The sequence below is a fragment of the Thermobia domestica genome, chromosome 2 (genome assembly GCF_964235325.1).
Source record: "Thermobia domestica chromosome 2, izTheDome1.hap1.1, whole genome shotgun sequence".
Classification (NCBI taxonomy): Eukaryota; Metazoa; Arthropoda; class Insecta; order Zygentoma; family Lepismatidae; genus Thermobia; species Thermobia domestica.
In genome coordinates this window covers 292185393-292201958 of record NC_137455.1, presented here as the reverse complement: position 1 = coordinate 292201958, position 16566 = coordinate 292185393, and the positions used below count along the sequence as shown (strand labels likewise).

General features: G+C 36.8%; 1 protein-coding gene across 2 annotated transcripts in view; it reads left to right on the top strand.

The window, feature by feature from the left end:
* The window catches only part of LOC145678576 (uncharacterized), a 152967-nt gene that overhangs the window by 51859 nt on the left and 84542 nt on the right, over positions 1–16566 (top strand). For both annotated transcript variants that reach the window (XM_081748887.1, XM_081748886.1), the window contains exons 6-7: positions 1529–1704; positions 9437–9608. In XM_081748887.1, coding sequence (XP_081605013.1) covers positions 1529–1704; positions 9437–9597 — 337 coding nt within the window. In that variant the 3' untranslated portion in view covers positions 9598–9608. The remainder of the gene's footprint in view (positions 1–1528; positions 1705–9436; positions 9609–16566) is intronic.

Here is a 16566-nt window from a genome sequence, read left to right as displayed (position 1 = left end):
GAAAGTAAATTTTCCGATTCCGGAAAACAAAATTTCCGGAATCCGGATTCCGGAAAATTTTGGCCATCCCTATATATAATGGGCTGAATCGTTTGAAATAAATTTTTGAACGCAGTTAGTACCTACCTGAAACTGGGTTTGTATCATGTCACTTTGATTAAAGTGCGTACCCTAAGGGGGTGAAGGGGATCAAAATTTATGCCAAAAATTTGTCCCAGGAGTCTCAGGAAAATGAAACTTGGTATATAAACTCTTGATTAAAAGTAATTGGACACGTGTCCCGGCGTTCCAAAAAATTCCGCTTATAGGGGGAAATATCCCTAATTGTTCCCTCCATATTCAACTTGACGTTGTCTGTCGCTCATCATCACTTTTAAAACGGCTGAACCGTTTGAAAGGATTTTTTAAAAACATAGTTAGCACTTTGATCGAGCCGATTTTTATCATGTCACTTTCATTAAAATGCATATCCTAAAGGCGCTGGAAGAAAGGGTTTTAAATGTTCTCCAAAAATATATCATCTCATGAGCCCCACATGTTCGGAAGATGAAACATCGTATATAACCTCATTATAAATAAGTGACCATGAGCTCCAGCGTCTTAGAAAATTCCGCTTCTAAGGAAGAAGGTAATCTCTATATTATTTTCAATATATGATATTAAAATAACATCGATTTTGTCTGTTTCATCATCACGGGAAAACAAGTGAACCCCTAGGAACGACTTTTTGAACATAGTTAGAACTTGACTCGTGCCAGGTTTTTATCTTGTTACTTTCACTTAAATGCATATCCATAATGATCGAGAATCAGGGACTTCTTTCACCAGAGGTGAGCTCTCCACCGTTTATCCTTCGTGCCCCCATTCCTCAATTGTGGTTAATATGGCAAGCGGCATATCACAAGCCAATATTCATGTTGACGTACACAGTATTTCCATCTATATATGCACACATGCTATTTACTGCTTTTTGTTGTTAAAGCGTTGAATTAGTAACCTATTGTCAATCCGTAACTATATGTAATAAAAAAAAGCGCGTTAGAGCAAAACACACTTTGTTCGAAATCGCCTTATGCAAGCTGTTCCTGTACAAGAAAGAGAAAAAAATTCTGTGTGTAACCAAAAACTGCATTCAAACAGTTCACATTAATTACTTGCAAGTAAATTAGATTCTAGCGTGTTATGGCTATATAATTTCAAATCTGGGTAGGGTATCCTTCATATGGGCTGGTATGAAAGAGGTTTTTGCGACTTTCGTAGTTCCACATTTTTGACGAAAATATCAAGATTCCACTTGATAAATTATACTGAACATTTGATTGACGAAGCAGAAAAAAAATATGTGTCGGGTTAACTATTATTAGAGATCTAATCAAAAAGTATCTGTATAGAAGGCGAATAATGAGGATCGTCTTTAGAATTCGTAGCTAATTGGTAACTGTACGTCGAAGTTTCATAGGGTGACGTATATAATGATTGATACCAGCAATTATTTTGTAAGATTGAAAATATAATTTCCATTTTGTAGGTGGCAAGAAAGGAACCCTTTAAAACACACTAGTGAAGATGAGTTGGCTGATTTACATAATGAAGTCCAACGGAAATTAGCTCAATTTTATTTAAGAGCTTCCTCTCGGCATAGTAGGAAAAAGCACGTAGAAGCTCTTACTGCACAGATTGAAGCAATGTCGACAATCTTAGAAAGTAAGTATAACTATTACAAATAAGTGGGTAAAGATTAATAGTAGTAGAACGTTTTGCTGTTGCATGTACACGTGGCGAAATTTCATGATTTTTCTGGCACAAGTGAGTTGTAATTATCAGTTAGTTTTAAAAGTAGTGACCATTTATCACACAAGATGACGTTGTTTTTCCAAATCTCAGGGTATTAGTCGCAGCGGCTCAAACCTAACGTCATTTAACAACTCAAGCCAGTACATGCGCAAAAAGTGGCGGAATTCTTATAATCTGACGTAAGATATTGCGTCGTGAAGATGAGTAAAATTTCTGAGCACAGCGCTACATTTGACACATTTGTTAAATTCCAGCTTAAGCGTACAGGAGTTTATAATTTTTCTCCACGTGTGCTATATATATATATATATATAGGGTGTCTTAAAAGTCCCCTGACACAAGGTATCTCTGTTATTATCAGAGTTATAACAAAATGTGGAAGGGGAAACCTCCAAATGATGTTTTCAATCTAAAATGAAGGATTTTTTTTTTTTTTTTTTTTAATCGGAGAAGCCATATGGCCTATACACTCTTTATGCGCCCAATGTTAAATGAAAATGCAACGTTGCCATTTACCTGGACCCACAACATAAGTGAATGAAGTTACCGTCTTTTACACTAAAGTTTCGATGGCGAATCTCCATTTCAAACATGCCCTCATTCACCATACTCTTACAAAATTCCACCTCCCTGCCCCAGCCCCTCTATTAATAGCAAGTTGCATTTTCATTTAACAGAGCACATAAAAAGTATACAGCCCAAACGGGCTCGTCTGATTAATAAAAAAAAAAAAAAATCCTTCACTTTAGATTGAAAACATCATATATGGTTTCCCCTCTTACATTTTGTTCTAACTCTAATAATAACAGTTACCTATGTCAGGGGACTTTTGAGACAGCCTATATATGTATATGTATGTATGTATATAATATATGTATGTATATATATAATATATGTATGTATGTATATAATATATGTATGTATGTATATAATATATGTATGTATGCATTTTTTTTTCTTGCTTGCTTGCTTTCTTTCTCGGTAACTACTGGCCGAATCTGAACGAAACATGGTGGGCAAGTAGCTCATCGTTCAAGATGAAGCTTTGGTGCCCGAGCAAGGCCAGGGACAGGCCAAGTTCGGTTTGTATGTTGTTTTATTTTTCGGTAGCTACTGCCAAGATCTGAACAATATTTGTGGAGCAACTAGCCCATCGTCTGAGAGATAGATCGCTATATTTGGCGATGAGCTTGGCCATGTACAGGCTCAGCTCAGTAACAGAGGTTTGCACCTGAGAACTTCTGAAGTCTGTTAACCTTGGCTTGTTTCAATAAAGGCGCAAATGCTGCGCAGGTTTTTGAAGAAATTTGTTATGTTTATGGACAAGATACGTTATGAAAAGTAACAGCTATAAGATGATCCAATCGTTTTCGTTCTGGAAATTACGATGTCTAAGATGCTTCTTGCAGTGGCCGGCGACCAGTCAAGAGCAGCTGTGGATGATTCTGGCGAAAGTCGAGTAGGACGAGCATATAAGTAGTCATGACATCGGCAATGACCTAAAGCATTCATTACCAAATACTGATAAACCATTTCAAGAGATCTGGCTACAAAAAGAAGCTTGACATTTGGTTGACACATGATCTGTCTCACAAACATTCACTCAGTCTAATTTCTATCTGTGAATCTATACTAAAACGTAACGAACTAGTACAATTTCGGAAGCGGTTGATCAGGATAGATAAAAAGTGCATAATCTACTACAACATTATGCGAAAACATCGTGGACGAAACGATGAGAAGCTCCACAATCTGTAGTAAAGCCCACACTGACATTCAGGAAGATTATGTTGTGCGTTTGATGGGATTGGAAGGGCAATGCACATCACGAGCTGCTGCTGCCAAACAGAACGATAGATTGGGATCCGTGCTGTCGACAATTAGCGCGAATGCACTTAGCACTTCAAAAGAAATGAAAATGAAATAAAATCTTTCCGTTTTACGTCCTACGGTTACGCTGTTCAGGCTAAAGGAGACTAAGGAGAAATGAATGCAATGATGGAATGAATAAAGTGGGGGGAAACAGGAGAACTGCGTGAAAACGTACGAACACGGTGTTTGTGCACCACAAAGCCCACTTGGCGCGAGCTGAAATCGAACGAGGAACCCCACGCGCCAGAGGTGAACGCTTTACCACTGAGCCACCGTGCTCTCCTTCAAAAGAAACGACCGGAACTGGTCAACGAAAAGAATGTATAGCATGTTAATAGCGCCAGACCACATACATCTTTAACGATCCGTCAGAAATTGAGAGAACTTCGCTGGGAGGTTTTAATGTATCCACTGTATAGACCGACCTGGCATCGTCAGAATATAATTTATTTCGATCTCTCACTGAATGAAGATGTTATAAAAATCAAATGTCATTTTTTTCAAACAGAAACCAGTAAAGTTCTCTAGCGACGGATTTATGGTATTGTTGGGAAATGGCAGAAGATCATCGAACAAAATAGTGCATATGTGGTTCCTGTAATGTTTTCAAATTAACAGTAAATGTATTCTCAGTTTTGACGTCCAAATGTTCAATAATTTTTCGGAACCTGATATATGTTTGAGTTCTTTCTCGTCTTTTAAATATTTCTGTGTTCCTGTCCCTGTTATTACCTTATCAGTTCACCCAGTTCGTTATTTTGCTTTTTATAGTTTTGAAAATTGCTTAAACAATGAAAGCATATGCCAGAGTGATCAAAATGTCATATATTAGCTTTTAACAAGATTATTTGAAGTTCCATAAGTTTCTACACTTACTCTTTTCTAAGATTCGATATTGAATATACTGCATTCGATAAACAGCTCTTCTTGATCTGGTTGTTAAGCAACCATAAACAAAATTGAATCGTTGTTATGGGAAAAGAAAATTACAAGCTTCAAATATAAATTCAAAAAATCAGTATTAATTAGTGTAACATTTTAAATTATTTTTTCTTCTTTTTCTTCATTCTTTACATGAATCAAATAAATATAAATAATATTGTTGCTTAGAATGGTTCCCGAAAGATGGGAATTGATAAGTTGTCTTGTATTGAAACAAATTATCAAAGAACTTTGGACCGTAATATGGTATTTAAAGTAGAAAGTACTTACTTATTGAATAGCCCTCGCATATTTATTATAATACATTTATAATTCCTTTTTACATATATTTAATAGTGATTTATTATTAATCTTTTTTATCATAATCATATTTAAAATTATATACAAACAAATTATTTACATGAAAGCACATATTATAATATGGCTTTTATAAATTACAATATACATACTGGACCCACAAAAAATTAGTTGAAGAATGAATAAATACCAAATTATTGTGCAACTCATTTTGCCAGGTCGTATTCCTGTTCGAGCATAGAAAAAGAAAAACTATTTCTTTTACTTTGTAAAAACTAATCATAAACATGGATTAACGATATTTTTTTAAAAATTAAAAAAACAATTAATAAAAACAGTAAAATTAATGATATTACATTTTCGCTGCATACCCGAGTGTCATTGTGTGAAAAGGGCTTAATCGTTATGTACAGTCAAAAACCATTTATTAATAAAATTAGCCTAATCCAACTTAATTAGGCATATCTGAAGTTACATTATTCAGATTAAGCTTAGAGAATACATTTTAAGGCACTAAATTTTTAATTCGTCGTAACCATTTTGATTTGGTTGCCTGTGTAGGACACCATTTTTTTAATTCATCGATATTGCGTAGACTCAAAAATGAAAACAATTATTATCTTCATTATCATGTGACATCCAATAACAATTATGGATTGAAATGTACTGACGTGTATAAACATAACCTATTGCACCAGTATCCTTCATCTTAGTACACCAGTATTCTTAAACTTTTTCCGAAACGATATTAACGCGAAATGGATGTGAGCTTGTTCTCACGGAACCCACTTCTGCTTGTGATTTTTGATTTACCAAGTATATCCATTTCTTATCGGATCCCACAATATGCTCCCAGAGTTCATTGCTTAATGGAGTCTTGATTCTCTGGCAGATGTCGGCCAGCTTTTTGATCTGTATATCAGTGAATTCTTGTAGATCTTTCTGATTCAAAGTGATTCAAAGCTATCTTTTTATCGATACCGAGCATCGCCGCTGAGTCACTAGTAATTAGGACGGCTTGCAGGCCAAAGTTGCCCGCAGCTACGGCTTGTTTACATTCGGTGGTCATCCGAAACGGGTTGATTTGTTAGGCTAAGATCACCGGCCTGTGCCGGCTTAAGATTTTCAACTGTTGTACCATTCCTTGCCCTTTAGCTTCGCTTATCGTTCTGTCTATCGTTGATAGTTTTCGCTTTCAGCAAAGGCGTATTACGACTCACAGTTCGGTTCGTCAAACACCATTTGTAAACGGTAAGTGAAACAAACCTGAATAGGAAGAGCTACAGCAATTTATCACACTACGGCAACTACGCAAGAAACCACAGGTGAAAATAAATACCCTGTATGAGTGTCAAAATATCCTCAACCTAAAATGAAATAAAATTAAGCTTTACGTCACACGGTTATGCCGGCTAGGCTAAAGGAGACGGTGATGAGAAATGAATGAAGTAGTGGAATGAAGAAGGTGGGAGTAAACGGGAGAACCCCGAGAAAACCCATGCACACGATGTTTGTCCACCACAAAGGTGAACGCTCTACCACTGAGCCATCACAGGCCCTCAACCTAAATATTATATATATATAAATGAAAATCACTATGTTCATGACTTCGTACTACTTAGAGCAACGCTGTCCAACGTTTTCACCTTAACGGGCGCAACTGGCTCCTGTTTTCCGACGTGCGGGCGCCTTTCGAAAAAATACAAAACTACTATAGAAATAAGCCTGCTGCTACTAGTACAACAACTACTACTTATTATTTATTTGTTATTAATATTATCATCATCACTATTATTATTATTATTATTATTTTGAAAATTGATACATACCTAGTGAGAAGACTGACACTGCACGTTTGCTGCCAGTTGAAGGAAATCTGGTGTGTAGCTGGAACAGGCTGCACTTATTGCGTCATTCAGGTGAGAGGGTGTCAGGGAGGTTCGGTACTTATTTTTGATCATGTTCATGGCAGAAAATGCGACTTCGCAAAGATAAGTTGAGCCAAAGCAGCAATAAATTATTTTAGCAACACTGCTCAGAAGGGGGTATTTTACTCTGTCCGTTAGAATCCATATATTACTACAAGTTGCATAGGAAGATTTCAAAACTATATCTTCTTGAATAGTTAGGATTTCAAGTTCTAAATCTTCAAGATTATAATTTCCAAACACTTCACATATCCTACTACCAAGATCAATAACATCAACAGAGACAAATGGATTATTGATGAACAGAACCACTGGTTCAAGTGTTACAAACTGGGCAAATCTGTTCCGAAACTCAAGAATAAGAATTTCCAAATGCTTTGAAAATTTTGAAAGATCACAACCAACACAATTTACTATTTCCACCATAGATTTGAAGTTTGGAAAGTGAGAAAGGGAATTCCTGTTTAAGTGAGCAATCCACAGCTTCATTTTCTTTTGAAAAGCATTAACTGTACTTATCATGGCTGAAATGTTATGGCCTTTCTCTTGCAATTCTAGATTTAACTCATTTAATTTGAAAGTGATATCTGCCAAGAAAGCTAAATCTAGCAACCATGATGTTTCATCGAAATCATGATAATACTGACCTTTAGATGACTTAAGAAAGTCCCTGATTTCATCCAAAAGAAAGAGAATCGTTCCAGTGTCTTGCCCCTACTCAGCCACCTGACGTCTGCATGAAGAAGGACGTCACCATGCTCAGCATCTGATAAATTCAAAATACTTTTGAATAATCGATTACGAGTGGAAGATAACCTAATGTAATTTATTACACGAGTTACTATTTTCACGACATGGTCGAATTTTAAAACTTTTGCACATAAAGCTTCCTGATGAATGATACAGTGGTAAGACAGAAATGTTGGAAATGATTCATCCTTAGCACAAAGAGCAAGAAACCCGTTATTCCTACCAGTCATAGAAGGTGCCCCATCCGTTGTTATTGCGACAAATTTAGAAAGAGGCAAATTGCTATCCTTAGCAAACTTTTGAAAGGTGTTATTTATATCTTCCCCCCTAGTATGTCCATGAAGTGGCAGCAATTTGAGAAATTCCTCTTTCACCGTGAAATCATCAAAAATCATTCTAGTAAATACGCACAACTCAGCAGTGTCGGACATATCAGTACTTTTATCTAACTGGAGCGAAAAAAAATCACACGATTGCAAGTCCTGGTGCAAATGATTTTGCAGATTATTCGAAATCTGCTCCACCCTTCTAGCAACAGTTTGGTGAGACAACTGGAGTGCACTGATGGAAGACACGATTGTATGTTTATCTCTGTGTCCATCGAACAGGGATTCAGCGGCACTAATCATTGCTTCTTTCACTACTTCACCATCACTAAAAGGCTTTTTCTTTTTAGCTAACACATAACACACTTTGAAAGAGGCAATTGTTACGTTAGTAGCTTGTTGAACAGGCTTTGAAACACATTTTGTTGCAGCGTTAATTTAGATTTTAGGTTTCTCACTTTGTGTTTCCTGAGTTCAGAATTTATAGGAAATTCAGTATCGAAGTTTTTGTGATTCGTCGCGAAATGCCTCTCTACATTGCTTTTCTTAGGAATAGACACTCTTCCATTGCACAATAAGCACACCGGTTTTCCTCTGTATTCAACAAAACAATATTGTTCCTCCCATTCACAATTAAAACTATACGTTCTGTCTCTTGGCCACGGCAAAAAAAAGCACTGAATAAAAGGAGTCACGAGTACAGTTGCAACTTTTCTCAACATACACGAGTTCACACAAAGAGTATTCCCCAAGAGAGAGCGAGTCTATCCTCACAATGGAAATTTTTCAAGGCGCGATAAGACAGAAGACGATCGGGTAAAGACAGACAGCGCCGCCAGCAGCAGGCACGCGAACTACCGCGGTTGCCATAGCGTACCGGTAGCCTTATCCAAGTGTAAAGTAACAAATGTTCAGATTAACTGTTGTGAAACTATTTCTTCGATTTTGTTGAATGCTTTTTCCCAGAGTTCAGAACAGCCAGAAGTGCAAGTTACTATTTTCGAAATGAAATAACAGAAATAAAAGAAAATCTAATGTTGAAAACAAGAAATTTTGCATATTTTGAGTTCGATTTCAGAGAGCGCCAGGAAAATGCTTGGCGGGCGTCACAGCGCCCGCGGGCACCGCGTTGGACAGGGCTGACTTAGACCACCCGACCGATCTCGATCAAATTTTGAACATAAATGAGGTTCGGGCCTGGGATGGTTTCTATCATTTCACTTTGACGGTGTAACTTAAGGAAAGGAGAGGGGGGAGATATTTAAAAATGATCGAAAATGACCGATATTAGTGTCAAATGCATAGTTTTCGAGGTCGCAGAGATGAACATTGACACTTCAATGACGATTAAATCCTAATTCATCCCATCAGGTGTCCAAAATGAAGAACATGTATTCTGCTAATATATAGTCATTTTATGAACAATTGTGTAAAGAAGACATTCAATAGACGTAATTTTCAGTTGTCTTGAGCTTATGAGTTTTGTGTTGTTTGTATATAGGCTCAAATATTCTGTTTTATAAATAGGTGCACCGCCCTTACCAGAAGCTGGTGAACAAGATCTCTCATTTTATTATTGTATTTCTCTGCCGTCGGCTACCCAAGCAAGACTACAACACAAAGAAGAACTAAGAAGACTAAATGCTCAATGGTGGAAGAAACTTGATGACGATGAAGATAATTTATAGGAAGTGAAGGAGTAAGTTGCATGAATGATAGTGGATTAGGTTCATTGTAAATAATACAAGTTTGTAATATATACAGTATTGTTGTTCCCTAAAATTAGAAATGTGAAAAATAACTGATAAAATACTTGTAGTCGGGTATTTGATCCTTAATAGTATACGAGAAAAAACAAGTTAGAGCATTCCGAGATTGATGTTCCTGTAGAACGTAGTTTTATAAGATGGCTCGATAGACTAAGTTTAGAAGATTTGGAGTGAATCCTCAATGCGTATGTAGTTTGACTCGAAGAGAAGCTAAGCACTGTGTTTGGGTTTTACAGTTCAAAAGTTTAATCAACATCCACCGCTGCTACCGTCCTGTGTGTATGTGTGTGTGGTATTTTTTTAAAGACAGCTTTGAACAAAAATTGCTAGATTAATCAATCAGTTCATTAAGTGGTTATTATTTGAGCAGACTAAGCGCCAAGATAAACATTTACAATAATATCCTGTACATATTAAATATTAAGTAGCTTATTGTAAGCAAATAAAGTACAATTTACGGACTATTAAGCATTTTACGAATATTTTGAAAAATAATAATAATAATAATAATAATAATAATAATAATAATAATAATAATAATAAACGGAGAGAAAATTAAATACAAAGGTTGTCCCGAAAGGAAACTTTACTACCGTAGAAACTTTACGCGAAAGATAAAGAATTGGAAAATTTTGTGAAAATAGATGTGTTTTGGGTACCTAAAAATATGGTCTATTGCTTTGGATACATTTGTGCCACTGATCAACGTAACACTGAAATATGGTCCGGAAAATTTTCAAAGGGTGTTTTGACAGCGATTTTAATGTCTCTCACGTCCTGAAAGTGCTGTCCGCGAAGGTTGTTTTTGAGGAGGATATGCAAATGGAGATCAGAATTGTAAGGGAATTGTATTATTACCACGTCCCAACTCCCGTTAAAGGGCATTTTGGCAGCGACCCTTGATGTTAGGACTTGGGTTATCGTAGTACTGGACAACATTTTTCAGTAGAATATGCTTTCCTTTTTGACGTGAGCTTCTGTCAACTTTTTAAAAGTCGGTACGTTCTGAGCACGTTCATTATTCTACCATGTTCCAAAAAATCCATACAGAGCTCCTTCGTGGCTAAGTGGTTAGCGTACGCGCCTTTGGTGTGGAAGACCTGGGTTCGATTCCCGGCGGGAGTTCATGTGGTTCGGATTCCACGTTAATCAGTATATCCACGTCTCATATAGCCTCGCTGCTGCACGGGACGTAAAACTCCAAGTCAACTCAACAACTCATCTCAAAAAATCCATACAGATAACAGTCTCTTTGTCCCAGAATATTTTCATTGTTACCTATTTGTGGTTCGCTGAAGAAAACAGATGTCATTCACTGACGAACGTTTGTTTTCTGGAACATAAAAGAGGATCAAATTTCAGTTCTTGTATCACATTCCTCTAAAACGTATCTCCCAACCTCTCAAACATTTCAGCAGATTTTTGCACACGTTTGTCATTTGTTCACATTGTTCGGGAGTTAGGTATCACGACATTCACTTGGCAAATATGTTTCTATACCTCAACTCATGAACTGATGTTCCCATAGCATTATTTTCTCAACCAGTCACCTCACGCAACTCCAGTTTGGCTTCACTGAGGTTGTAGTTCTACCACTTGGATGCATAATATTACTATTATCAATTATGTTATCGTCATTTGCTGCCTGCACGTTAATGAGTCTGCGGAGCTTGGCAAATCTCTATTTGGAAGAATTCGATCACAATTCTCGGCTTTTCGTGTTGTTTATTTAGTTATCTTCAAATAAAAGATCGTGTGATTAGTAACATATCATGTTACATATGTGTGAAGTTTTCTTATGTTTCGATAAAAACAATGAAGTTATTACGGTAGAGGCATTAATTTCGGGGTGATCTTTGTAGAACTACTACAGGCTTTAAGACTTTACGTATGTATCTAATATATCATGTTTGTAGTGTTTGAAAAGTCTGACTTCATTGTTATCTTTATTTCCACACACGAGATTCTCACGCTTATAATATGGGAGTTACCAATAATAATGTTTAGTGTAGAAAGTACTTAGCTAGATATAGTATCTAGGCATCTTTTGCAGTGATGTCCAAAGATAATAATTATTCTCTTTTGAAGTTTGTAGCCGTGGTTTCACTGTATTGTCTCATTCATTATATTGAGGATTTGGCCTATCATAGGCCATCTTTTTATATTAGAGGTAATGTACACTTATATTTGACAGTATTTCTAAACTTTAAATCTGACTTTAACTTTTAAATATGGCTTACGACGACTTTTAGTGTAAGGCATATACACAATAATGTGTTTATTACTGCAATAATATACACAATTAAGAACATAACGAATTGTATGAAGTTGATATACTGGTGAACAAGATTCACACACCTATAGAAAACAGTATATAGTGTAATGTTTCGATACTATAACAGATTTTTATCAGATACAAGAACATATTTTGTGTCTGATAAAGATGCCGATGTATTAACCAAACGCTACGCTGTATATTATTTTCGTTTAGATTTGTGCACTTTGTTCACAATTACATCAATTTAATATAACATATTCACAAAGTAAGTAGTGGTTTAATAAAAATAACGGACTGGTAACCCAGCGAGTATTGTGACAGACCAACTTACGAGTAGTCTCAGGTATTAACTCTCACGTTATTTTGTATTATCTATTTCTGCCGGTTCCATTTCTTCATAGTGTTACGGGAGGCTTCTTCTCCCATAACAGATAAGAAAAATATTAATGTTTTGCTGTGGTAGGGTTTTGACACATGTAGATTGAATAATGCTTGGGTCAAGACGCTCCTGGTACATCTCAATTTCAGCCGAAAGCTTGGTTAAACTCAAGCGGTCGGATTGCACTTCGAGAGAACCCGAAATGTATGGGATCCTTTACTGGAGCCGGAGACCATTATGTACTGTCGAGACCCAGAGATGGTAGAGCATTAAAATTAATGACTAAACTTTGCACTTACGAGAGGTGGGCGATCGAAACACTGATATTTGAGGGTTGCACCTTCATAAAGTATGTCTTCCAAAATATGAAAGAAATTGACCTTTTTTTCGTATTATTTCTTAAGGGCGTCTCTAGAAATTAAATTCAACCCTTCGATTAAGTAGACTTATTACAGAAAATAATTTAAAAGATTACAAAAATGGGTTAAGGACATATATACCACTTGGGTACGGTCGAGAATGATATTCTCAATTTCAAATTCCCAGTCTAATTATGGTTTTTTTTTTCTTTTTTTTTTATTTAACCTTCGTCTTGGTCATGAGTTCTCATGGAACCCTAAAACTAATCACAGAACTAGCTGTTCAGTACTTTACATGGAACTTGGGTAGGGTTTATGGAAAATCGAGAGAATTTTCCAAAATGTTTAAAATTATCGTGTAACATTCACTTCGTTGAGAATTGCCGTAAATTCAGATCAATTAATCACGATCCATTGTAATTCTCCATAGGATGCTTGGTAGTCATGCAAAATTCCCAAAATCTAATCCAACTTAATCGAATCCACTTTATAACTCACCCTGTAAAGCGGCCGGGGTTGATAAAACTAAAACTACGGTCTCCTAAGCCTACCATAAACGACCAAAAACTAAAAAAGTTTGAATTGTAACATCCATATCTTGGTAAAAGAAAAATTGCCCTAAAATGTTCGTTTTTAGATATAAGAGGAGATTACATTGTTCGAGTTCTGTTCACAGACATGACTATATGTTGCCCGTCCTACTGCTCTTGCCTTCTAACACTTTACATGATGTCGGACATCGTACTCATTCGATGAAATTTCTTGCGGAGGGATTTCTCCACAATCGTAACAATGTCACACACATCGACCAACAGGACGAACGGACACGTGTGGGGCTCCGAACCCTTATTTATATACTCCGGAACAAGGTAGACTTCACTTTGAGCCTGCCTTGATTGGGAGAGAGGTGGGCTTCCTTTATCTTCGATCACGTCTCTTTGGAGTGAGAAGCAGAAAAACACAACGACAGAGAAAATGTTTACTTCTGTATTGTCTTATTGCTGGAAATTGCTTTTTTTTTTTTTTTTTTTTTTTTTGTGAAATCCTGGTTTTCCACCCCGCACCCCCCCCACAGTTTTATGTGCGAAACCAACAATACGATGGAAAAAACAAACAAACCAACAAACAAACTAGATGCAGCAAAGCAAATTTCGTGAAGACCAACATTCTCCATGTAGAGTAATTGACGTTTTATAACAGCATTTTTCTTCCCATCTCTGTTACACATTGGAGATGGCCACTAATTCTGCCCACACTTAATCATCAGTCATTAACTTGAACATACCTTGCTTCTTGTATTTCATTACATTCCTAACGCAGAATTTAAGAACCCAGTTTCCGACCGGTCCAAAGTAAGTTTACGGCTTTTTACGGCTTCTCCAGTGACTTACTCCGAACCTAGAATAGACCTCTTACACATTAGATATGAACACGCATACAGTCGGCCAAGGTTCCTGTTGCGTTCAGCCAACCAAGTACAGCCCAGTTTGTGTCATGCTTCAGCCTTCTACTATTTTATTATATGACTTTTTGGTGTTTACCGAACTCGATTGGGGGTCGAACCCGGACATCTCTGATTCCTGTTCCAACCCCATGTCTCAGTTCTGGGAAGTACTTCAGCATACAGGAAACATGGGAAATGTCCCCATGCAGGCTCTCCTGGAAAGGAAGACACAAAAATAGAATAGTTAACTATGGAGGTATTATCCACTGCAAGAGATACATCAGGAATAGACTAGTCCTTCTGTTTGATAGTATTTAATCCAATAAATATGATGACGATTGTCTTTCAATTTATATACATGTATATACACTGTAACAGCCCATTATTGACTTCCTTTCACTGGTGCATCATAACAACACTCTTGAAAGTTAAGTTGATATTTTTTAAGATCAGATTTCACTGATAACCTCTCAGATTTCGTACAACAATTTATATATATATTTCCACAATACCCTAAGGGGTTGAATGTTATATTTCACAATACTTCTCAAACTTTCAAATTTCAACAGTTAGCTTATATCTTCACTTCAAAATTCCGTCCATAATGTTCAGTAGATTACCATTATCACTGCTGTACACTCGGTGAGATAAAAGTCCTACCAATCAGACTCAATGAGCTCCTCCTATAGATACACTAAATTTTTCTTCTACGTAAAAACTAGTGAGATGTCTCATACTGGTGTTACGGATGTTCCGTAACAAATAAGATAAAATTTAATGTTATGTAGTGGTGGGGTTTTGACACATGGCATAGCTTGGATAGTGCCTGGGTCAAGACACTCCTGGTACATCTTGATTTCAGCCGAAAGCTTGGTTGAACTCAAGCGGTCGAATCGCACTTCGAGAGAACCCGAAGTCTAAGGAATTCTTTATTGGACCCGGTGTCCATCATGTACCGTCGAGACCCAGAAAGAGTAGAGCATTGAAGTTAATCACTAAGCTTGGCACCTACGAGAGGTGGGCGATCGAAACACTGGTATTTGAGGATTGCGTCTTCATACAGCATGTCTTCCAACATAGGAAAGAAAGTGATTTATCTTTTACATATTATTTCCTAAGGGATTCTCTAGAAATTAAATTCATTCCCTCGATTAAGTAGCTTTATTAAAGAAATTGAAAAAAAAAAAAAAAATACAAAAATGTGTTAACAACATACCACTCGGCTATGGCCGAGAACGATACCTCGATTTTAAATTTCTAGACTACTTATGGATAGTTTTTTTACATAACCTTCGTGCTGGTCATGAGTTTCCCTGAAACATTAGAAATAATCACAGAACAAGCTCTTTTGCCTTTCCGTTGATGCTGGGCTTGGTTCACAAAGCATGGAGAAAATTTTAGAGAAATGTTAACAATCATCGTGGGTTATTTATGTCCCCAATAGTCTGCTATTGATAAGCATTACCTTGAATTGAGATCAGTCGATCACGATCCAGTGTAATTCTCCTTGGGAAGGCTTGCTAGTCGCGCAAACCCAAGTTTTTAAGAAAACTAGAAAAATTGAAATAAATCTCCAAATGAACCAAATTTGTCGGAACAACGGGATATTACACACTCATCAGGCGTTATTAATATTGGTGCTGATAGTTCTAATTCAAGCTGTCAACAAAGGAGAGTACGTTTCAGCTTGTTCCGAGACTATCTCACTAAAACATAATGAAAATTTACAAAGTTGTTAAAATTATTCTTAAATTCTTGGATTTTCAAGAAATCTAATTAAAATCACATTACAACATTAAGTCAGACTATTTCTGCCTTACACAGTTTGAGTCTACAGTAGTACATAGACTTTTATACATTGCCCAGCTCGGCTAGGTTCAGTTTATGCTTGCTGACACAACCGACCAACGCGGCCAAAATAACAGGGAAGAACTTTAGATTTCTTTGGTCTGCCATGGGCAAGCAGAGACTAAGTTCGCTTTTAAAATCGCTTAACTGTTAAAAATTCCTAACTTAGACAAAAGTCATCTTAGAACCTCGTTTTTGGGACGGAGGAGGAGGTTGCTTACTCTCGGTCTTGTTCCTAAGTAGGCGAACATGAGTGTATGTCGACTACCTTACTGTCTTTAACAACTGCGCGCTAACTATTTTCCTTATATGTTCACTAGTGTTCTACTCACCTTGTGGATTCTATCACAGAGTATTCTCCTAACAATACGAACAACGCGTATCGAGCTCAGAGAGACACTGTGAGAAAGCTTTGACGGACCACGCAGGGCTCCGAACTCGTGTTTATATACTCGGGAAGTTAGTGGCCATAACCTAGGATCGGCCCACAAAAGGAGGGATGGGATTTCTGTAACCTTGGACACGCCTCATTAGAGTGAGATGAAAGAAGACACAACAACAGAGAGAGATGATATTATTT